Below are 22,181 nucleotides of genomic sequence, written 5' to 3' on the forward strand. Positions count from 1 at the left end.
AAATTGAAGAAGACACAAATAAAAGATATTTCATGCCCCTGGTTTGAACGAACTAATATTGTTAAAATGTCCATATTGCCCAAGACAATCTACAGATTCAATGCAATCCCTATCAAAATTCCAATGGTATTTTTCACAAGAAATAGAACAAACAATCCTAAAATTTTTATGGAACCATAGAAGATCCTGAAGAGCCAAAGCAATCTTGAGAAGGAACGAAGCTGGAGACATCATGTTCCTTGATTTCAGACTATTTTACAAAGTTAGAGTAATTAAAACATTATGGTACTGGCCTAAAAAGAGATACATAGATGAATGGAACAGAACAGAGAGCTCAGAAATAAACGCACGCATGTATGGTCAATTAATTTACAACTGAGTAGGCAAGAATATGCCTACTTCAATAAATGGTGTCGGGAAAACTGGACAGCTACGTGCACAAGAATGAAGCTGGGCACTACCTTTCACCACACACAAAAACGAACTGGCAGTGGATTACAGACTGGAATGTAAGATCTGAAACCATGAAACTCCTAGAAGAGGTTCCTTGACATCAGTCTTGGTAATGATTGTTTGAATCTGACACCAAAAGCAACAGAACAAAAGCAAAAATAAACAAGTGGTACAACACCAAACTAAAAATCTGCACAACAAAGGAAATGATCCACAAAATGAAAAGGCAACCTGCTGAATGAGAGAACGTAATTGCAAATCATGTATCTGCAAGGGGCCAGTGCCCAGAACTCACAGAGCCAACAGTGAAAAGACAGAGAAGCTGATTACATCATGGGCAGAGCACCTGAACAGATACTTTTCCCAAGAAGATCTCCAGATGGCCAAGAGACACATGAAAAGACGCTCCACATCACTCATCATCAGGGAAATGCAAATCAAAACCACAATGAGATACCACCTCACACTGGTGAGGATGGCTGAAATTAACCAGACAGGAAGGGGAAGCTGTTGGCGGGGATGCGGAGAAAGGGGACCCCTCTTACACGGCTGGTGCGAATGCAAGCTGGTGCAGCCACTCTGGAAAACAGTGTGGAGCTTCCTCAGAAAGTTAAAAATAGAACTACCCTAGAACCCGCAATTGCGCTACTAGATATTTATCTGAAGAGGACAAAAATACTAATTCGAAAAGATATATGCACCCTTCATTGCAACATTACTCACAACAGCCAAGATATGGAAACTTTTTGTGTCCACCAGTGGATGAATGGGTATAGAAAAACGTGGTGTGTGTGTGTGTGTGTGTGTGTGTGTGTGTGTGTAAGTAATGGAGTATTACTCAGCCATAAAAAGAATGAAATCTTACCATTTGCAATGATGTGGATGGATGTCGAGGGCATTACGCTCAGTGAGATAAGGCAGAGAATGACAGACGCCATGTGGTCTCTTACACGTGGACGTGAGCTCCAACAACAGCAACAACAGAGCCGAACTTGTGGATGCGGACAACAGGTTGGTGGCTGCAAACGATGTGGGTATAGAGCGGGAGAAATGGGTCAACTGTCTTGTTTTGCTTAAATAAGTTGAATTTAAAAACACACGTACTGGATCATTGTTTTGAAAACTAGAAATTCTAGGAAAAGAGAATGTTTAAAAGCCCTAAATCCTAAATAAAGGGAGAGAAGAGAACTGTGTTCATGGACTAGAAGGCTGAAACTTGTGAAGATGTCAATTCTCCCCAACACGATCACAGAAATTTCAAGAGAATGTTTTGTAGCCAGAGAGGGGCCGGCACAGAGGAACTAGAAGAGCTAAACAACTTTTAGAAAGAATGAGGTGGGGTGGGTGGGAGGCTCACATGGCGGCAGCGGTCAGCACAGACACAGGGGAGGTGGACGCAGAAGGGCCCAGAGACAGGCCCACACGAGTGGCCATCATGCCCAGGTGCACGAGAGTTCATACAGAAAGGACGCCTTTTCACCAACGGTACTGCATGAGAAGTGAGCCTTGACCTAAGCCGCGCGTCTCACCAAAGATCAGACGGACCGGAGCTCTAAACACACATCATGGAACTACAGCTTTTAGGAAAAAGGAATCTTCAAGACCTGGTGTTTAGAGAAAAGTTCCCAGCGGTGACATGAAAGGTGCCGTCCACAGGAGAACATACACTGGATTTCAGCAGGAATTTAAAATTTTGCTCTGTGAAATGCATCATTAACAAAATGAAAAGACAAGCTACAGACCTGGAGAAAAAATGTGCAAACCACATACATGACAGGGGGATAGCGCTAGAATATATAAGGGACTTTGGGTATCTAAACGTGGTGTCTCTTCCGAGCGGATGGCACCCCCCAAATGTGGGGCCACCCGATAGGGCAGAAGCCGGTGGCGCAGGAGGGGAAAGAATTCACTCGAGCAGAACAAAGGAGATAAGAGTTTCTTGAATCCACGGCCAGGGGGCTGTGGGCAGGACCACAGAGGAGAGCCTGTGTGCCACGGGGCCGTGGCTGAGGGCTGTCTTTAAAGAGGGAGGCCGAGGAGGTATGGCCACGTATGGGATTTTCCCTTGTTCGGGAACTGTGCCTGGTTGTAAGTAGCCCATTGGTCAGCAGATATTTTGGACATTTTGAGGTGGGTCTCCTGATGTGCTTGTCTGTGTTCAGCCAGGGGGTCGCTCAGCCTATTTGCCTGAAAGCCGCCTCTACAGAACTCCCTAAACTTAAAGGAAGCAATTGAACAATCCAATTTTAAAATGGGCAAAATGTGACACTTCGTCAAGGAGGATATACGTGTACAAATCAGCATGTGGAAGGGTGTCCAGCACCCCGGCCATGGGTGGGTGTTCAAACCATAATGAGGTTTCACTGTGCACCCATCAGATTGGCTAAAATTAAAAATCATGACATCAAAGGCCGGGGATGCTGCAGAGAAGCTGGACCTCACTCAAACAGGCAGTTGGAATCCAGTTACACATGACTTGGCCACGCGCTCAGCCGTGTGTCCCTGGGTGAGTTGGGCACCGAGGTCCTCAGCGGGAAGCCCCCAGATGCCTTCGACAGGGGCAGGCCGCGCAAACGGCGGCCTGTCTGTACGGCCTGACTCAGGCCCCGAGGAGGGACTGGGGCGTCTGTGGTGGCTGCTGGGCCTCGTGCTCCGCCCTGCGCGGAGGAAGCCAGGCTCCACCCATCCCTGGGGCCTTCTCCCAGAGGCCTTTGGTGGTGGGGCTGGTGGGAGCAGGGCGCGACCCCAGGGGGCACAGGAGGGTGCCGAGTGATTCTGACTGTGGGGGTGTTCTTGTGAGTTTCGACATGTGCACACAAACGGGGCGATTTCATTGTACGCTCACAACAACCAAACACAGCTGCACTAAGGTGCTGAACTCACCCTTCTCCCTGGACCACAGGCTAGTCGGGCCTCCTCTGGCCTCTGCTCTAGCCAAGCCCTGGGTCACCAGACTCTGACCTGCCCGGAACCTGAGCCCGGCGCCCGGCTTCCCGCTGGGGGAGGGTGGGGTTGGAGGGCAAAGTCTGCTTAGCCTCCAGGGAGTGGTGGCGGCCCACCTGGGCAGTCAGCGAGTGGAGCAGGTGGGGCAGGGGCAACCCCAGGCAGCAGATGAGGGGATGACCCTGGCTGGTGGTGGGGGGGGGTTGAGTGTGACCCTAGGTAGTGGGGGATGACCCCCCAGCAGGGGCCTGAGCTCAACCCCCCTAAACCTCTGTTGGCCAGTCTGTGAACTAGGGGTGGGCAGTACCAGCTCACAGGGGATCATTTTCCCAGGCTCTGCCACCTGCCTGGTGAGGTCCAGGCAGAGGTGGGTGGTGACTAGCTGAGGGAGAGGCAGGAAAGCACTTGCCGGGTGCCTGAGGGACCGCAGTCTAGCTTTCTCCTGGTTGCAGCTATCCAGCAGCCCAGGTGAGGGGCCTCTCCTAGCCTGAGGGGCGCTGTCCTGGTCTGGGGGCTGTCCGGGCCTTGGGGGGCTGTCTGGGTCTTGGGGGACTGTCCTGGTCTGGGGGCTGTCCTGGTCTGAGGGGGGCTGTCCTGGTCTGGGGGCTGTCCTGGTCTGAGGGGGGCTGTCCTGGTCTGGGGGCTGTCCTGGTCTGGAGGCTGTCCTGGTCTGAGGGCTGTCTGGGCCTTGGGGGGCTGTCCTGGTCTAAGAGGGGCTGTTCTGGTCTGAGAGGGGCTGTCCTGGTCTGGGGGCTGTTCTGGTCTGAGGGGCTGTCCTGGTCTGGGGGGCTGTCTGGGTCTTGGGGGACTGTCCTGGTCTGGGGGCTGTCCTGGTCTGAGGGGCTGTCCTGGTCTGGGGGCTGTCCTGGTCTGAGTGGGGCTGTCCTGGTCTGGGGGCTGTCCTGGTCTGGGGGGCTGTCCTGGTCTGGGGGGCTGTCCTGGTCTGAGAGCTGTCTGGGCCTTGGGGGGCTGTCTGGGTCTTGGGGGACTGTCCTGGTCTAAGAGGGGCTGTTCTGGTCTGAGAGGGGCTGTCCTGGTCTGAGGGGCTGTTCTGGTCTGAGGGGCTGTTCTGGTCTGAGGGGCTGTCCTGGTCTGGGGGCTGTTCTGGTCTGAGGGGGGCTGTCCTGGTCTGGGGGCTGTCCTGGTCTGGGGGCTGTCCTGGTCTGGGGGCTGTTCTGGTCTGAGGGGGGCTGTCCTGGTCTGGGGGCTGTCCTGGTCTGAGTGGGGCTGTCCTGGTCTGGGGGCTGTCCTGGTCTGGGGGGCTGTACTGGTCTGGGGGGCTGTCCTGGTCTGAGAGCTGTCTGGGCCTTGGGGGGCTGTCTGGGTCTTGGGGGACTGTCCTGGTCTAAGAGGGGCTGTTCTGGTCTGAGAGGGGCTGTCCTGGTCTGAGGGGCTGTTCTGGTCTGAGGGGCTGTTCTGGTCTGAGGGGCTGTCCTGGTCTGGGGGCTGTTCTGGTCTGAGGGGGGCTGTCCTGGTCTGGGGGCTGTCCTGGTCTGGGGGCTGTCCTGGTCTGGGGGCTGTTCTGGTCTGAGGGGGGCTGTCCTGGTCTGGGGGCTGTCCTGGTCTGGGGGCTGTCCTGGTCTGAGGGGGGCTGTCCTGGTCTGGGGGCTGTCCGGGCCTTGGGGGGCTGTCTGGGTCTTGGGGGGCTGTCCTGGTCTGGGGGACTGTCCTGGTCTGGGGGCTGTCCTGGTCTGAGGGCTGTCTGGGCCTTGGGGGGCTGTCTGGGTCTTGGGGGACTGTCCTGGTCTGGGGGACTGTCCTGGTCTGGGGGCTGTTCTGGTCTGAGGGGGGCTGTCCTGGTCTGGGGGGCTGTCTGGGTCTTGAGGGACTGTCCTGGTCTGGGGGGCTGTCTGGGTCTTGGGGGACTGTTCTGGTCTGGGGGGGCTGTCCTGGTCTGAGGGGGGCTGTCCTGGTCTGGGGGGCTGTCTGGGTCTTGGGGGACTGTCCTGGTCTGGGGGCTGTCCTGGTCTGGGGGCTGTCTGGGTCTTGGGGGACTGTCCTGGTCTGGGGACTGTCCTGGTCTGGGGGCTGTCCTGGTCTGGGGGTGCTGACCAGTTCTGAAGGGGGTGTTCTGACCATGGGAGAGTCTGCCCATCCTTTTGCCCACCTACTGGGGGCCCAGGCTGGGGGGTCTCAGAATGCTATATTGCTTAGGGGTGGGGTTATGAGGTGGGGTTCCAGTGTCCCTGGGCCCTGCCTGTGACCTGGGTGCTGGTTGGGGGCACAGGCTGGGTCCCCTGTGGGCCTGGACTGACTGGCTCAAACAGGTCAGCAATCCTCTGGGTACAGCCTGTCCCATGCCCCCCGTGGGATAGTTGTGTCATCACTCAGTGGGAAATTGCCTGCATTTGTTGCATTTTTGTGAGGTTCACGGTGCGATACAAAATCACAGGAATCGCAGTCTCCTTTGGGCGGTGGCGCCAGCCGGGCCGAGACTCCTGGCGGTGCTCTGCGCATGGCCTGGTTCGGGGCTGTTTGGGGCCTGGAGCAGGCCCTGCAGGGACTGAGGCCACGGAGCTGGGCACCTGGGCCCTGTGCAGATTGCATTCCTGGCTCAGCCTCGGCCAGATGCCCAGGGGCTGTCTGGAGCCAGCAAAAAGTTTCAAAATCAGATCAGAGAAACCAGAGGTTGGGTTTTCAAATAGAAACCAACGTCTTTGTTAAGAACTCCCTGACCTCAAGGTCCTTTCATCAAGAAAACGTGCTTCTCGGGGCCCTGCTGACCTCACTCATTAGAGTACACGTGAGGCTGCCTGGCAGGAACTAGATAGCCAGCTGGTCACCTGTCCCCACCTGGCTCGGGCCTGACCTCAGGGCTCCCAGAGAGGAAACACGGCCCTGGGAGGCGCCTGGGGTGCGGGAGGCAGGCTGGCAGCAGAGGTAGGGTCCTGGGTCCCCCGACCTCAGCCTGGAGCTGACCTGCAGGGCCAGGGCTCCTTTTCCTGGGAGGGTGGGGGAAGCAGGGCGGCCTGGATAGCATGGTGGGGCACAGCTGGTCCCCGACGCGGCGTGAGGGTGGGGCTCTTCTGGACCCCGTCGCTGTCAGCACTGTGTGTCTCAGGCTAGCCCTGTTGCAACGAGCCCTCCTGGGCCCTGGGGCCCCACGGGCCCCTCCAATGCCCACGACACCCTGGGCAGGCCTGGCTCCCCATGGCAGGGTCTGTGGCCCTGCCCACTGACCCAGCCGGGGTGTGCTGCGCCCCAGGGAGGACGGGGTGACTCTCCAGGGCGGCAGTGTCTGCAGCAAAGGGAGTCTGGGTGCCCACCGCTGCCCCCCTGCAGCTGCCAGCCCTGCCCTGCCCTCATGGGGCTGACCTGGAAGAATTGGGTCCTCACGGCCCTGCTAGGGGCCGCAGCGGCCTCAGGCCTCACCACGCTCATTCTCCTCCTGGCGGAGGCCACCAGTGTCCTGCTGCCTGCAGACACCAAGGTAGGCCCCTAGCCCCGGGCGGTTGGGCCAGGCCGATGATGTGCGGGCCCCCGTCCTCCTGACGCTGCTGTCACTCTCAGTTTGGGATTGTGTTTGACGCCGGGTCCTCCCACACATCCCTCTTCGTGTACCGGTGGCCGGCAGGCAAGGAGAACAGCACAGGTGTGGTCAGCCAGGCCCTGGCCTGCCGGGTGAGAGGTCAGTCCGCCAACGGTGGGCGGGCGTGGCTGCCGCGGTCGGGCGGGGGTTCCCGACTGGGTGGAGGTTAGGGAGGTGGCGCAGCGGGGGCGAGGTGGGATTTCCTTCAGCAAATCAGCAAATGATCCGAAAGGAAAGGTGGCTCAGAGAGGTTGAATGAATGACGCACGGTGGCACAGCCAACCAGGGCGGTTGGACCAGGGCCCAGGTTCGTCTGCAGAGACTGGGACAGCCCCGCCCGGCCCTGCCTGCCTCTTCCATCTTCCGGAGGCTCCCGGCCTTCCCGGGCTTGCGGTCCCATCGGTCCAACCGCTTCCTCCAGCGTCACGTGGCCCTTCTTCCTCCTGCCTCTCAACCCCTCCCCCCTCCTCTCTTCTCCCTTAAAGGAAATGGGCCATGGAACGTAGGGCCCGCCCGGGGAATCCAGGATGATCTCATCTTAAGATCCTTACCTTAATTACATCTGCAGAGAACCTTTTTCCAAATAAGATCCCACTCAAAGATCCCAGTGGTGAGGACGTGGACGTATCTCCTGGGGCGACTCTATCCAAGCCACCGCAGGCCCTCCCAGCCCTGCCGGCCTTCCGGCCTGCAGCCTTGTCCTGGGTGCTGTGTTTCAGGGCCTGGAATCTCCTCCTATGCCTCCAATCCTGCACAGGCTGGTGAGAGCCTGCAGGGCTGCCTGGAGGAGGCGCTGGCCCTGATCCCGGAGGCACGGCATCAGGAAACCCCCATGTTCCTGGGGGCCACGGCCGGCATGAGGCTGCTCAGGTGAGGTGGGCTGGCTTGGGCCCTGAGGCATGTCTGCGAGGAGCAGCCCTGAGAACCGCGGCATGGACGCCTTGGGCAGGTGGGCAGGGTGGGGTGGCTGTGGGTTTCCTACCAGCTTTGGCTGCTGGTCCTTTCTGCCCAGCCAGAAGAACAGCTCTCAGGCAGGAGACATCTTTGCGGCAGTCAGCCGGGTCCTGGGCCAGGCTCCCCTGGACTTTTGGGGTGCTGAGCTCCTGGCTGGGCAGGATGAAGGTGCCTTGGGTTGGATTACCATCAACTATGTCCTGGGCATGCTGATCAAGGTGCCATGGGCAGCCCCAGGGTGGGGGTTGGATGACCAGGGGCTGTGGGTCCATGTGGCTGGTTCCAGGACTCAGTGCTGCCTGTCTGTCCTCAGTACTCCTTCTCTGGAGAATGGATCCGGCCTCTGGAGGGGACCCTGGTGGGTGCCCTGGACATGGGTGGAGCCTCCACCCAGATCACCTTTGTGCCTGGAGGCCCCATACTGGACAAGAGCACTCAGGCCACCTTCCGCCTCTACGGCTCTGAGCACAGGGTCTACACCCACAGCTACCTCTGTTTCGGGCGTGACCAGATGCTGACCAGACTCCTGGCTCGGCTGGTGGAGGTTGGCTTGCCCGCAGAGGAGGCCGAGGTGCAATGGGATGGCCTGCGGCCCTGTGCTGGACGCAAGGCCACCTCCCTGTCCTCTTGCAGAGCAGCCCCGGCCCCCTGGTCCGCCACCCATGCTACCACAGCGGCTACTGGACCAGGCTGTCCCCGGCCACCCTGTATGAGTCACCCTGTGTCCACACCACACCCCCTCCAGACCTGGCCTGGAATCTCACGGTAGAAGGAACAGGGAACCCTGGGGCCTGCGTCTCTGCCATCCGGGGCCTCTTCAACTTCTCCAGCTGTGAGGGCCGAAGACACTGTGCCTTCGACGGGGTCTACCAGCCCCCCGTGCGGGGCCGGTTCTATGTGAGCACTCTACACTGCCCTCCCCGGGGGCCCAGCCTCCTTCTGGAGCCCCAAGGGCCTGATGCCAGGTGGGCCCAGGATGAGCCCTGGACACGTGGTGTCTTGGGGACTCTGGGTCCCCGTGCGTGTGTGTCGGGGGGAGGCCTTTGCCTGGTCCGTGCTGGAGCTACTCTGACCCGGGCCCACCTGGGCATCGCCCCAGTGCAGGCACGCCCACCTTACTTCCCCCCCCCCCAGGCCTTCTCCAACTTCTACTACACCTTCTACTTCCTGAACCTCACCTCCAAGCAGCCGCTAGCCACCGTCAACGCCACTATCTGGGAGTTCTGCCAGAGACCCTGGAAGCAGGTGCGTGGATCCTGGGGCCACCTTTCCCCACCAGAGCTTCCCCAGCTCTCTGGGCTGCAGCAAGCAGGCACTTGGGGGGCCCGCATCCTGGGCCGTGTGGCCAGCAGGGCTGGGGGGCTGCCGAGGGAAGGGAAGACAGCCCCTTGGCCATCCCGCTCCAGGCAGGAGACCCAGGGCCGCATCCGTGGGTGGGAGCAGCCTCCGGGGGGCCAGGAGAGGGGGCGTCACCTGGCTCCTCACCTCCCGGGCCCCCAGGTGGAGGCGAGCTCGCCAGGGCAGGACCGCTGGCTGCAGGACTACTGTGCCTCAGGCCTGTATATACTCACACTGCTGCGCGAGGGCTACGGGTTCAGGGAGGAGACCTGGCCCGACATCGAGTTCCACAAGCAGGTGACCACCTCCCAGGGCCTGGCCATCTGGCCTGGGGCAATGGGGGGGTCAGTGGCCCCGCGGCAGCTGCCCATAGCCCTGACCAGGCCGCGTGTCCCACAGGCCGGTGGCACTGACATTGGCTGGACGCTGGGCTACATGCTGAACCTGACCGGCGTGATCCCGGCCGAGGTGCCCGCCCGGTGGCGGGCGCAGAGCTATGGCATCTGGGCGGCTGGGGTCGTCTTTGCGGGGCTGACTCTCTTGGCTACCCTTGGGGCTGTGGCAGTCCACCTCCTGCGGCCCCGGGGCTAAGCTGGGCTGCCCCAGGCTGGACGGCTGTGCCGGCCAGAGCCTTCCTGAGCTCCTGAGCCCTGTCGGGGCTCCCTGTCCTGAGGGCTCCGGCCCCGTGGGCAGATGGCCCCACTCGGCCCTCGGGGTGGCTCTCCTCATCCCAGGCCCTCCGGGTCCCCTTCTCCACCACGCTTCCCAGGGGGGCGGGTGACTCACTCCCTGCACCACTCCAGGGCTGTGTGACCGAGGTGCTGTGGGACGTGGGGCCCGGTCCAGCCTGGAAGTGGGAGTGACCACCCAAGCAAGAGGGGCTGTGGCTCCCTGGGAGACGCTGGCAGTGGGGCCCTGGGGGTCTCTAGGAGAAGGCTGGGCAGAGGCCCAGCTGGTCCCCGGGCGTCGGGATCCAGGATCCGGGCTCTGGGCTTCCCCTGGAGTGGCAGCCCCACCCCCACCCTCGAAGCCTTCGCCAGGCCCTCTAAGTGTACAAGCCCAGAATACAGACCACACCTTCGTGGGGGGAAGACTGCTTTATTAACACCCTCCTTGCCACGGGACGTCTTAGGGCTGGTTTCTTCACTGGGTTTGGGCTGGGCGGGGCGCCGGGTGGGGGTCTCAGGCTCCTCACACATACTGTCCAGCTGGGACCACAAAGCACTTGGGGAAAATGCCGATGCGGCCATCACAGTGACCCTCCAGCCATGCCTGGTCCACTGCATGCAAGGGGAGTCAGGGTTCCTCAGAGCACACCAAGCAAGGTCTGCTCACAGAAGCCCCTTGTGCCCCAGAGGCCCACTGACCTTCACACAGGACGTCCACGACATCCCCCTGCTGCAAGGCCAGGTCCTCAGGCCCCCGGGCAGAGTAGCTGTGCTGGGCCACCACCTGGCAGAGGGCAGGCCGGCCACCTGCTCCCTATGGCGGGAAGGGGGGCTACAGGGCTGCAGGGCTGGAGAAGGGCCCCAGGGTCCCCCGTGCCCCACACTGAGACCCACACCCATGCAATCCTGAGGCTCACCCGGCACTGGAGCTGCAGGACCCCCGGGCTGGCTGCCGCGTCCCGCCAGGCCCTCTGCACTGCCTCCTCCCCGGGGAGGGGGACCCAGCGCCCCTTGTTGCTGGGGTCTCGGTAACTGCAAAGAGACTCCTCAGAGTGGTGTCGAGGGGGCAGGGGGTGCTTCTGGCGGGGCACTGCCCTCTGCCCTCTGCAGTCCTGCCCCACCTCCCACCCACTCACCTGAGCTGCCCACACTGGGCCTGGCGAGGCAGTGCTTGGCTCAGCAGGCTCCGCAGGCTGGACAGGTCAGCTCCTCTCGGGACCTTCAGGGCCAGGGTGAAGGCACACTGCACTGTGACGGTCACCGAGGACGCAGGGTCCCCCACAGCCACTCCCTGGGTCAGGGCAGAAAGGCAGTGGTCAGTCATGAAGCCCCACATCTGTATGCCCAGGGCCCGGCTGGGGTGGCCTTCGAGCAAAGAGGGTGGGAGGGGCTGGGGCTCCAGGCTTGGAAGGCTCTATCAGCTGGGGTCCCCAGGAGGGCCCCAAATCCCTGAAGAGTGGGGGTGACATGCAGGCCAGTGCCTCTTACCCCAGCACCCAAGGGATCCTCCAAAGGGCTGGGGTCCAGCCCCCCTGCCACGAGCGGCCCTGTGGAGGGTGACAGAGCAGAGACTCAGGTGGCCACCAGCCCCAAACTGGGACATTTTGGGGTAGAGTAGCCGTTGGCACCACATGCCCGCTGGGAGGCCCAAGGTAGCCAGCCGCCTCCCTCGGGGGCAAAGAGGCCGCTCCCAGCACCCCCAGACGCCTGCCCAGGACTCCCACCACCGAGAGCCTCTGCCCACCACCTGTAGCTCAGTATGTCCTTACCTGGAGGAACCTGTTTGCCAACTTGCTCCACACGGGGCCTCTGCAGGAAAAGCCACAGGCTGGGAGCAAGGGCCAGGGAGGGGGGCCCTGAGGATGGGGCAGCTTTCCCTGGCCTGGGGCTTGTTGCAGCAGACCCAGTGGTGAGGTTTATGGCCAGGGAGCCAGCTGATCAGCAGGAAGCCATAAATACAACCCGTGTGGGGTGTATTCAGGGCATGAACCAGGTCCCTATGGGCTGGAGACCATACTCAGCCTGCCTTACATCGGTGGGGAAGAATCTGTCATGCCCCCGACTGCCACCACCAAGCACTATGAGACGGGAGCTCCAGCCGGGGGTCCCCGGTGACCCTGGAGGCTGAGGACCCAGGCCAGGGGCCAGCTGGACTTCACCCCATGTAGGAGGTGCGAGAGGGGCAGCGGAACCTCCCAGAGGGGCCCCGGGATCCAGACGATCCTGACTCAGATTCTGGCTTCAAGGGGCGGGGGGGGGGGGGGGGGGGGTCGGGAAGTTTGGTTATAAATGAAGTGTTTGGACCGTATCAGATTTTCCAGCTGGTTAAAGCCCTTCAGAAGTTGTTTGCTATTATGTCAGGAGGGTCAAGGACCTAAACCCTCAATGTACGAACCTAGTAAAGGCATCCTTAACCTGTGGGGATTTAATGAAGCTCAGTCATGACAGAGAACAATTGCTTTTCAGGGCACAGGTTTGTTTACCTTGAGTTAATGGAACATCTATGAAAGGGGAGGGACTGTGTTTTCTTATCGAGTCCTTGGATAAACTGCATGTTAAGTTCAACCACCTTCTCTGTGCATGGGCGACCCCTCTCCGGGCGCTGGCCCTGGGTGGTGGCCAGCCACACCCTCCTGGGGGCCTCTGCCCGGGAGAAGCCTGTATCCAGGAAGGCAGGCTAGGTGGCTGAATGGTACAGAAGCCCAGGCTGCAGTCCAGGGGCGTGGGGAGGACCACTGGACTCCTGTCTGTGCACCAGTGAGCACCAGCAAGCTCCCCAACCCTGGCGTCCAGCCACGGTGGCTGGCTCCAGCTCTGTCTCTGCCCTGACAGAGGAAGCCACCTGCCCTGCCCTGAGACCCTCACAGTGCCTGGCTGTGGCTGCTGGTCCCCATGCTCAGCCTGGTGGGGGGTGTCCTCCCAGCACTGTGGCTCCTGTCCCCCCAACCCCAGCCCGGGCTCACTCACCCGCTCATCATAGATGACCTGCGCCACCTGTCCAGAGCCAACCTCTGTCTCTGCCTCAAGGGGCATCCTGGGACCACAGGGGGTGGCAGTGCTGCAGGGGCCTGAGTCTCCAGACCTGGGGGGCGGGGGGGAGCCCTCATTCCCAGGACTTGCCCAACTTGTTCCCCTCCCAACACAGCCTGAGAAGAACACCAAGTGTGGAGAAGAGGGGCAGCGCAGAGCAGGCCCCGGGCGGGGAACTGCTCTATGTCCCTACACCCTGTGCAACCTTGAGCAGCATCCCCTCTCTCGAGTTGGAACAGCCCCACCAGTGAGGGTCCAGTCTGGCAATGCCAGAGGAGTAATCACGTCAGCCCACAACCCAGTCAGCACCCTCCTTGGGCACCTTGGCTCCGAGCCTCGGTGCTACTTGGAGTCATGGTGACCTGAAGTCTCAACTCCCCTCTGGTGCCCACTGAGGCTTGGATGCTGCTTCTATGAGAACGGGGCACAGGGCTCTTCCTCACGAGCAGGATGGGCTCAGGACAGCGTAAGCCCTGGGCATCTGGACAAAGGGGGCATGGGCAGGGCTGAGAGAGGCTAGACACCTCTTCCCTGGCCTCAGGGGCTGCGATGCAGGCCTCACACCAAGGCCTCTGCCCCAAGAGGAGAAACCAGCATGCAGAGGGGAGACCCACTCCTTCCTACCGTGGGGCAGCTCCAGGTCTGCCTTCACCATCGGCATCCCGAACCTATGGGTACAGAATGACGTCTTCTGTCAGGATCCCTGTGGGTGAGTGTCAGGGCAGGGAGGCCCAGCATTGTCCCCGCCCCCTGCTACCCCAGGCAAGACTCTCACACAGAATAGGCCTGCCACTCCCAAGTTCAGATCAGAGCAAGGTTGGGGAGCCCCGAGGGAGGGTTCAGAGCACTTTCCTCCCTTCACAGTAAAAAGGTCTGAAATGCTCAGGCCTGCAAAATCACAGAAGTCTGGGCTGGCTGGAAGGCTACCCACACACCTGGGGCTGCTGAGGCTGGGTGCCCTCGTGCTGGTCTTCGGGGATGGCAGAGGTTACCACCTGGTGAGGGACAGCAGGAGACAGCAGAGTCAGGGACCCTGTGATGTCCGCTCCCAGCCCCTGCTGCCCACGCCTGAGTGTCCCATCTGCCATGTGGGGGCTGCCCACACCTGACCCAAGGCTGCAAAAGCGCCATGGTGGGGGCTAAAAGGTAGGAAAAATATGTCTGATAAAGGAAAACATCTGTGTTGACAGTTCTAAATTATTTTTAATACAACTTTTGAAATATTTTTATTTCTTAGAAGTCTTATACTGTGATAAACAAACTCTAAATTCAGTTTAATGCAGCTCAGAGCCGCCTGGCCCCTGCCAGCAGATGTTTGCAAAGATGAGGTGTTTGGGGCATGTGACCTCACCAGCCCTGTACCTGGTCACACACAGCGTGCCGGCCCTCAGTGACCTTGGTGGGTGCTGGGGTTAACCCAAGGGCCACCAGCTTGAAACCCAAGCAAATTTTCCTTTGTGCACAGAGGAGTTACTTCTCTGCATTCCACCCCCGCTCCCCAATGTTCTGGGACTTTGGTGATGCTGCATGGCCCAGGCCAGCCTACCCCGGGGCCTCCTTGGGATCTCACTCTCTGGGGCAGAGATGCAGGGAGATAAAGAGACAGAAAAATACAGGGAGGTGCTGAGGCCAGAAGAGCATGGCTGAGGCAGAGGCGGGCGGGGACAGCACTGCCCTGGGGATCCCTGCCAAAAAGTCATGAGACCCCTCCTCCTCAGCCAGCTTCTGGTGGGTTCTGCCTCCTGGTTCCAAGAGCCCAGAATCTGTGAACTCCACTTGGAGACACTGCCCCTGACCCAGGAAGCTCAGGCACTCTGCAGTTTGGGGGTGGCCTTGTGCCCACTCTCCACCCACCTACCGAAGCCTTTCTAACGACAGGGGCCCCTGTGAGCTCAGCACCTGCGGCTGCTGAAGGCCCCCGAGCCCGGGGGCCACAGGAAGTGAGCCGCTGCCCCCTTACCTTGGCCTTGCCTAGGAAATCCACTGGTTCCAGATGCTCCAGGTGCCGCCTGTGGGGCCGGAAGACCTCACCCCTGGGGACCTGCCGAGGCTGCAGGTGGGCCTGTTTCTGGAGGGGGTCCGGCCAATGCAGACCTGAGCATCTAACCAGGGCTGTGGCCTCAGGGACCCTCCGCCCACTTCTCACAGGCCCTGGGAAGTCCTTTCCCAGCCCGACACCAGGGCACACCGGCCACCTCCCTCTAGAAATTTCTTCATCTCACAGAGTTGGTCTTGGGGGGCCTGGACTGTGGGCCATGGGCCCAACAGCACCCGGGGGTGGGGCCGGCCTGCTCTCCACCTGCCCACCCCTCACCTGCAGTTGGTCCAGGGCGGCGTGCAGGTCGCCGGCCCCTTCCGGCCCCTTCGAGAGGGCCTCCTCTAGGCTGCGGGTGGCCTCAGCCCAGAGTCCTAGCCGGCACTGTGCTGCCCCCACGTTGAAGAGCACCTGGGAGCGAGGTGAGAGATGACAGCCTACTACCTCACTTATCTCCCCTCCTCTGGCCTCACCCCTGGTCCCATCCCCAGAGCAGCCCTTCAGGCCTCAACCTCCCCCTTTGCTCCCCACGCCTCCCCTGCCTCTGATCCGGATTCCACCCCAGGCCCGCACCAGGTCCCTCTCCTGGCCCCGCCCCCAGTCCCGCCCCTGGCACCTCTCCTGGCCCCACCTCCGGTACCTTCCTGGACCACTCTCCTGGCCCCGCCTCTAGTCCCGCCCCCGGCCCGTCTCCGGCCCCGCCTCCAACCCTTCTCCTGGTCCCACCGCCAGTCCCATCTCCTGGCCCCACCTCCAGTCCCGCCCCGACCCCTCTCCTGGCCCCACCTCCAGTCCCTTCTCTTACCCCCCTCCTGGCCCCGCCCCTGGCGCCTCTCCTGGCCCCGCCCCCAGCCCCGACCCCGAACACGTCGCGCCTCAGGCACAGCCCCCGAGGGCTCTTTTGGGTGCCCAGCCTGAAGCGGAGCTTGCCTGGCTCAGTGGCTCTGCCGGGCAGGCCTCACTCTCCAGACCCCGCAGCTGCACCGGTTCATCGCTCTGGCGCTTCTCTGCTCCGAACATCAGGGGCAGATTTCCGAGCTCTGGGAGCATCCTCTCCGCCCATTCTGCATCTGGCCTGGCCCCTTTTGCAGCCCCTTCGACTGTGTGCTGCCCTGCTCAGTGCCCTGCTCTGGGGTGCTGTCCAAGGAACCCCTTCCTCTGTCCTGTCGCCTTCCTCACGCCCAACCCCGTGTGAAAAGACGTTTGGACAGACAGGTTGGGTCGGGTTAAGGCTGTCGCCAGAGGGACGTGCTGAGGGCAGAAGCGAAGTGGCCCGGTGCTCCTGGGAGCCGACACTGCCCGCTGACCCCTCGGCTGCTGCAAAGGCAGCAAGTGCTTGCCCAGCTTGGCCCTATGTCAAGAGAAACCAACCCGTTCTTCCCGCGGCCCTCCGTCCCCATGGCCTGCCAGGTGACCCCACACTCCCAAGAGCCAGCTGGCCACCCTCTGGAGATGCTGTTACACGGCTGGGTAGGGGTCACTGCCAGGCCAACGCCCCATGCCCCGCCCTGCACTGTTGGGTGCCCTGGGCCAGGGGACCCAGGCGGGCTGTGGAGCCCACCCGGTGGGACTTTCCCATGATTTGTTGACTGCAACACAGGCTGCTTGGAGAAGGCTCCAGGCGGCATGTTTCCGGGAGTGCTGGGGGTGTCCTCTCGATTCCCCTTGGTGTCAGCCACAAGGAGAGGCTGGGGGGGGGGGGGCTCACAGCCAAGCTGTATTCCTTCTGACCCCACCTGCCTCTCTCTGCTGACTCTGACCCTCCCCCGCCCTTCTCCTGGTGGCCTTCCACCTCTTCTGCCCCTAAGCTTCCTTGGGGTGAAAGTGTGGCCAGGAGGGGTAGCAGGGCGTCTCAGGCGTGAGGGAGCATATCAGTCAACATGACCCCACCTGGGGCAGTAACAAGACAGTGGGCCCCAGAGGACGGGGCCTGAAGGGGCTCCCGGGCCATCCACCCACAGACAGCACCTCCAGGGCCCCCAGCTGGCCCCCCTCTTGGAGGCCAGCTCCCCGTACAAGTCTGGTGCAAGCTCACCTCCCAGGCCTTCAGCTTGAACCGCAGGCCCAGCTGCGTATAGTCAATGGTGGCGTTATCCCTTAGCTGTGCCAGGGCCAGCCAGAAGTCGGACAGGGCCTCCTGGAACCTGTGGGCAGTGGGGGATTAGGGGGGTGTTCTCAGTGGCTTTAGGGAAAGGCTCCAAGCCCTGCCCCAGCCTCCCCTGCCCCCATCTCCAGGGACACCTGCTAGGGAGCAGTGGTGGCCACCCAGGTCCTAGCACATGGTAGGCACTCAAGTACCAACCAATGGGTCAAGGGATTGACATACAGACGTGGCTGTGGGAGGTAGAGGGGGTACCACGCCTGGGGTGTGAGGTGATGTCAGCTCTGATCCAGCTCTGCCTTCTGGAAATCTCACTCCCCTGACTGGGGCCCCTGTCTGCACCCCAGGCCCTCTTCCACCCCTGGCTGTGTGGAGTGCCCTGAGCATTTCCCTCCTGCCTCTCAGGACCCCCATCGCCTGTGGGCCTCCCTCTGCAGAGACCTGCTGGAAGCTCCTCAGCCTCCACTGGAATCCCCATCTCCCCCAGGCAGGCTTCTGGACCCATGTGAGGAGGAGGTTGCCCCCAGAGTCTGCCTGCTTGGCATGGGGCCATCTGCTGGGCTTGTCCTGGGGGCTAGGTGGGGCAGGGGGAAGATGAGCTTGTCCTGCAGAATGTTTCCTTCTCTGGGAAGGACCACAGTGCAAAGAGCCCAGGTGAGCACTGAGGACCCCAACCACTTCTGTGTCCCGCTCCAGCATGAGCACAGTATCCTCTCCAGGCCTCCCTGGGGCTGTAGAGGAGGGGTTGGCAAGAGGAGGTGACCCATAGGAAGAGAGGGGGAGCGGGGAGCATAAGAATGGACTTTGCAGGGAAAAAGCCGTCAGAGAAGAAACAAGGCATCCCTGTGCTCACCTCTCCAGCTGGAAGTTGGCCACTCCTCGCTGGAAGAAGCCAACAGCCATGCAGGTGTCCTTGGTCACTGCTTGGTCAAATGCCTGGGGACAGAAATGCCCATGGATTGCCAAGGTCTGCAATTCTATCACCCCTGTGTCACAGACACAGTCCAGGCAGATGACCAGTGGCAGGGGGCCAAGGAATTCCACTGGACCCCAGGACAGCCACCGGCAGAGAGAAGTTTCCCGCACCAGTCCAGGGGCCTCCAGAGCTCACGCCTGGGTACCTGCATCACCATTCAGTTTTCCTTGGTGCCACGACCAGAATCAGCCTGAGCTCCCGAAGTGCAAAGAGCACAGCGAGGTGTTGTCATAAACCAATCTGTCTGCCGTGAGGACAGGGGAAACAACAGAAGGGAACACTCCAGCACGTTAATAATAGTTACCTCTGGGGCATGGAGTTATACGAGATTTTTGTCTTTTTAAAATCCTATTTCTGATAGTTCATACAAAATGACACTTCTTATCTATTAGAATCAGAAAGACGGGCGCCTGGGTGGCTCAGTCAGTTAAGCATCTGCCTTGAGCTCAGGTCATGATCCCGGCGTCCTGGGACCGAGTCCCGCATCGGGCTCCCTGCTCAGCGGGGAGCCTGCTTCTCCCTCTCCCTCTGTCTCATCCCCCCTGCTCGTGCTCTCTCTCTCTCTCTCTCTCAAATAAATAAATAAAATCTTTAAAAAAGTATTAGAAAGAACAAGAACACAAAAGTCTTAGTATGTGTGTAAGGTACAGCTCTTCCCTAAACTTCATTCAGACGAGGTCGACTATTCCTAATGAGGACAGCAACCATCAGTTAAACATGGGTAATAGGAGGGGCGTCACGGTCTTACAAGTCTGGCCAAACTGGGGGGCTTACTGCAGAACTGGGATCGACCTAAGGTTGAAGGTACACACGGAGGCATTGATGAGGGGGCCCTCAGTGCCAGAGAAATCCACTCGTTTGCTACCCGGCCACCCAGAGCAGCCAAGTCAAGGTCACGTAGGGTCCCTATCAACAGACTGCTTCCCTGCCTACGCCCCCCCTCACCCTGCCCTGCTCCTCAGAGACAGTTCCGGTAATTGTAGCCCTTCCATCTGCTTTAAAAAATCCCCATATTTCCAACTAATGCGCCCATGCTATTATTACTCAATTTTATTGACTTTGGACAGTCCCCCCTCTTCTCTTAGGGTAAAGAATTCAATACCATATTCTTCTGCTCACCACCTCTGTCCCTTCTCTAGTTAAATCACAGTCTATGAATAAGTGATAAATGGATTGGCCTTATATCTACTATTGACTGAGCTACCTAGTGTCTGGTGATTATATTCCCTTTCTTGGATAACACTTTAAAACTGAAATTGTTACTAAGAATTGTAGATTCATATGCAGATGCAAGAAATGACAGAGGAGATCCCTTGTACCCTTTGCCCAGTCTCCCCCCCCAAGTCCCGTGGTTTTACAAGTTTTACAAGACAATGACATTGATGCTCTCCTACATCTAATTCTCTTTTCACTTGTGTCATTTTCCAGGTAGCTGCCACTGATTGCCTCAAAAACTGCCGGATCCTGGTTCTTTCTGTTGGAGAGATTTGGGGACCGGAGAAATGAGTAGGGTGCTGCTGGATTTTGTATGCACCTGGGGAACATGCATCACTTTAAAGAACACAAAGTGTTTAAAGGGGAGAGAGTGGTTCTGTCAGCAGAGGGGCTGTGTGCACTAGCCGGTGTGCAGTCTTGAGCTCTTGGTTCTGTTTTGGGGAATAGATTGGGGAAAAGATGAGTACTTAGATCTGGGGTCTGGTACCAACAAGACAGACCTCATCTCCTTCCCATCGCCACAGCTGGTTGATGAAGTCCCCTCTCTAAACTCTACGCCTTGGCAAGCCCCTTGCAAGCAGGACCCAGCGCCCAGCCTATTTCTAGGTATTAGCACGATGAGCACTTGAGCCAGCAGCACCCCAGTCCTTCCCTGTGACCACAGAGTCTGGCACATGGTCATCACCTCGAGGAGAGGGCGAGGGAGGCCGCCCCCCCCATCATGCCCTGAGTTCAGGGTGGCGTCCCCCGACCACACAGCTCCCACCTGCCTTCGGTGTTCACTGAGGCAGAACACTGGGGGGACATCTCCAGATGACCCTCAGGAAGAAGGACGGGGACCCCGGGCTCACCCCTGCAGCTGGGTCTTTATCGCACGGTAAGATGCCCCAGGCTCAGAGAACAGCCTTCCCAAGGGGTGGGGGTCTCTGCGACCAACCCTGGGCGCCGGGCTGTCGGGCCCCTGGCTCACCCGCAGCGCGGCCTCCGGGTCCCCGGCCAGCAGGTGCACGCAGCCCACGTTGAAGCACATCCTGGCGGGCGGCTCGGGGTCGCCCGAGAAGAGGCGGAGGGCGCAGCCCCAGTCCCCGCGCGCCACAGCCTGCACGCCCCGGTGCCAGTCGCGCACCAGGTCTCCCCGAGAGGGCATGGCGGCGTGGACACCCGCCAGACTGCGGCGCGAGTCTGGCTTCCGGGCCGGAGCGCGGCGGGCGAGGCCGGCGGCGGCGGGGGTCCCGTGAGGGATCCGGCGGGACGACTGGGGGCGAGGGCCGCGGAGCAGGAGCTTCAGGGTCCGGAGGCCGGCGTGGGGATGGGGGGGCCCCCCTTAGATGCCGGCACCGGGGTCCAGACCGAAGGGGCGCTTGGCCCTCGGAGCGCGCGGAGTCCGCCAGCCGCAGGTGCGCCACGCCTCCTGCTGCCCACGGCGCCCCCTGGCGGCCGGGCGACCCCGCCCCTCCCCGAGCCGGCCCCCGCTCCGTCCACACGGCCCCGCCCCCCACAGGGGCCGCCCCTCTACATCCGACCCCGCCCCTCCCCGCGCTTCTGCCGCGCCCATCCCGACTTCCGCCGGGAGCTCCCGGAGCTCGCGTTTCCCGGCTCGCCTCGCCCCGGGCCGTGTGGCTCTCGGTGCTCCAGGGAAAGCCGTCCGGGCCCGCCGCTGCGGCGGCCGGGCCAGGGTTCCGGGCGGGCCCCGCTGGCCCAGGTGAGCGACCGCCGGGGCGCGGGCCGAGGTGGGGCGGGCTTGGGGTCCCCCCGGGGACACCAGGGGGTAGGGCGGAGCCGGGCAGGGCAGTGGCGAGCTGGCGGCCTGGCCGGCCCCGAGGGCCCCCGCCGGCGCCCCGGCCCCGCCAGCCCGGCTCTGCTGGGACCGCGGAGCGCGTCCTGGGGTCCGCACCCAGCGGCCGGCGGGCCCGCGCTCCACCTCCGCGGGGCTAGCAGGGGCCCAGCGGTGGGGGGGGGGGGTCCGGGCCCCACCCGCGGGACGGCGGGACGTGGGGCGGTGCTGGTGACACTCGTGGGGACCGTCTGTCTCTTGTGCCTGTCGGCCGTCCCGCTGTCGGCCGCCGGTGGGGGCTCGGCGCGCGGGACTAACCCGGCCCCCGGCCCGCCCCTGGGGCAAGCAGGCCCCGCCCTGTGCCCTGCACACCTCGGTGACCCTGAGGACCTCCTCCGCCGAGAAAGTAGAAGCCCCTGGAGCCCCGGGTGGCGTCTGCCCACCCCTCCCCCCGGTGCCCGGAGCCCCTCCGGGAAGTGCGGAGTCGCTGCGGGGGCCCCTGCTCCCTCAGCCCACGTCCCTGCTGACACCCCGTGTATGTCTTACTTGCTGTCACGCCCTTAGCACTCGGGCCAGTCAAGGTTCTCCGGAGAAACAGCGCCAACGGGTGCACAGCGAGGGGGAGACTGGTTGCGAGCAGTCGTGGGGGCGGGCAAATCCGGAATCTGCAGGGTGGTCCGACGGGACGGGACCCGGGGAAGAGCTCCCGCGGCCGCTTGCGTCTGGGGGCACATTCCCCTCCCCTTGGACTGGCAGGCCTTCCACGCCCCCTCACCACCCACACCTCCAGTCCCCTTCCCATGTTAGGAAGGGTCATGCGCTTCAGACGAGTCTACTGTTGCCAGTGTTATCTCATAAAAAGTACTTCCCCGGCGCCTGGGTGGCTCAGTTGGTCAAGCCTCCAGCTCTTGGTTTCCGCTCAGGTGGTGATCAGGGTCGCGGGATGGAGCCCCACCTTGGGGTCCGTGCTGGGCGGGAGTCCCCCTTCCTCTCCCTCTGCCCCTCTGTTCTCCCTTCCCCCCATAAATAAATAAATAATGCTTTCCCAGCAACCTGTGACTATTTGACCAACTCTGTGGGCACCATGAAATGAACCCTCACAGCACGCAGCCCCGGAAGTGCTCCTGCAGACAGGCTCTGCTCCTCTGTTTACATGAGAGAACAC

At 61.1% G+C, this 22,181-nt stretch overlaps 2 protein-coding genes across 5 annotated transcripts; one reads left to right on the forward strand and one right to left on the reverse strand.

Annotated features, from left to right (window-relative positions):
• Nucleotides 1–3,563: 3,563 nt before the first annotated feature.
• ENTPD8 (ectonucleoside triphosphate diphosphohydrolase 8) lies at nucleotides 3,564–9,838 on the forward strand. Its single transcript, XM_027615950.1, has 10 exons — nucleotides 3,564–3,864; nucleotides 6,602–6,826; nucleotides 6,907–7,024; nucleotides 7,645–7,795; nucleotides 7,938–8,097; nucleotides 8,193–8,423; nucleotides 8,513–8,776; nucleotides 9,014–9,124; nucleotides 9,380–9,514; nucleotides 9,617–9,838. The coding sequence occupies exons 2-10, from the start codon at nucleotides 6,701–6,703 to the stop codon at nucleotides 9,806–9,808; spliced, it is 1,488 nt and encodes a 495-aa protein (XP_027471751.1). The 5' UTR covers nucleotides 3,564–3,864; nucleotides 6,602–6,700; the 3' UTR covers nucleotides 9,809–9,838.
• A 475-nt stretch (nucleotides 9,839–10,313) lies between these two features.
• On the reverse strand, nucleotides 10,314–20,694 carry NOXA1 (NADPH oxidase activator 1). Of its 4 annotated transcripts, none has more exons than XM_027615951.2 (14): nucleotides 20,213–20,689; nucleotides 17,905–17,987; nucleotides 16,986–17,094; nucleotides 15,230–15,361; nucleotides 14,876–14,983; nucleotides 13,851–13,910; nucleotides 13,540–13,583; nucleotides 12,853–12,967; nucleotides 11,655–11,694; nucleotides 11,374–11,432; nucleotides 11,022–11,176; nucleotides 10,803–10,917; nucleotides 10,585–10,699; nucleotides 10,314–10,497 (listed from the first exon to the last, which is right to left on the reverse strand). In XM_027615951.2, exons 1-14 carry the CDS (start codon nucleotides 20,387–20,389, stop codon nucleotides 10,409–10,411), a joined length of 1,401 nt encoding a protein of 466 aa, XP_027471752.2. In that variant the 5' UTR covers nucleotides 20,390–20,689; the 3' UTR covers nucleotides 10,314–10,408. The 4 variants fall into 4 exon arrangements, 3 of the variants coding, with proteins under 3 accessions (XP_027471752.2, XP_027471753.2, XP_027471754.2); XR_003523739.2 differs by having other exon boundaries at nucleotides 10,464–10,497; nucleotides 10,585–10,717; nucleotides 20,213–20,694; XM_027615952.2 differs by lacking the exon at nucleotides 11,374–11,432 and having other exon boundaries at nucleotides 11,022–11,104; nucleotides 11,665–11,694; nucleotides 20,213–20,692.
• Nucleotides 20,695–22,181: the final 1,487 nt, after the last annotated feature.

The sequence above is a fragment of the Zalophus californianus genome, chromosome 13, assembly GCF_009762305.2.
Source record: "Zalophus californianus isolate mZalCal1 chromosome 13, mZalCal1.pri.v2, whole genome shotgun sequence".
In the NCBI taxonomy this organism is placed as follows: Eukaryota; Metazoa; Chordata; class Mammalia; order Carnivora; family Otariidae; genus Zalophus; species Zalophus californianus.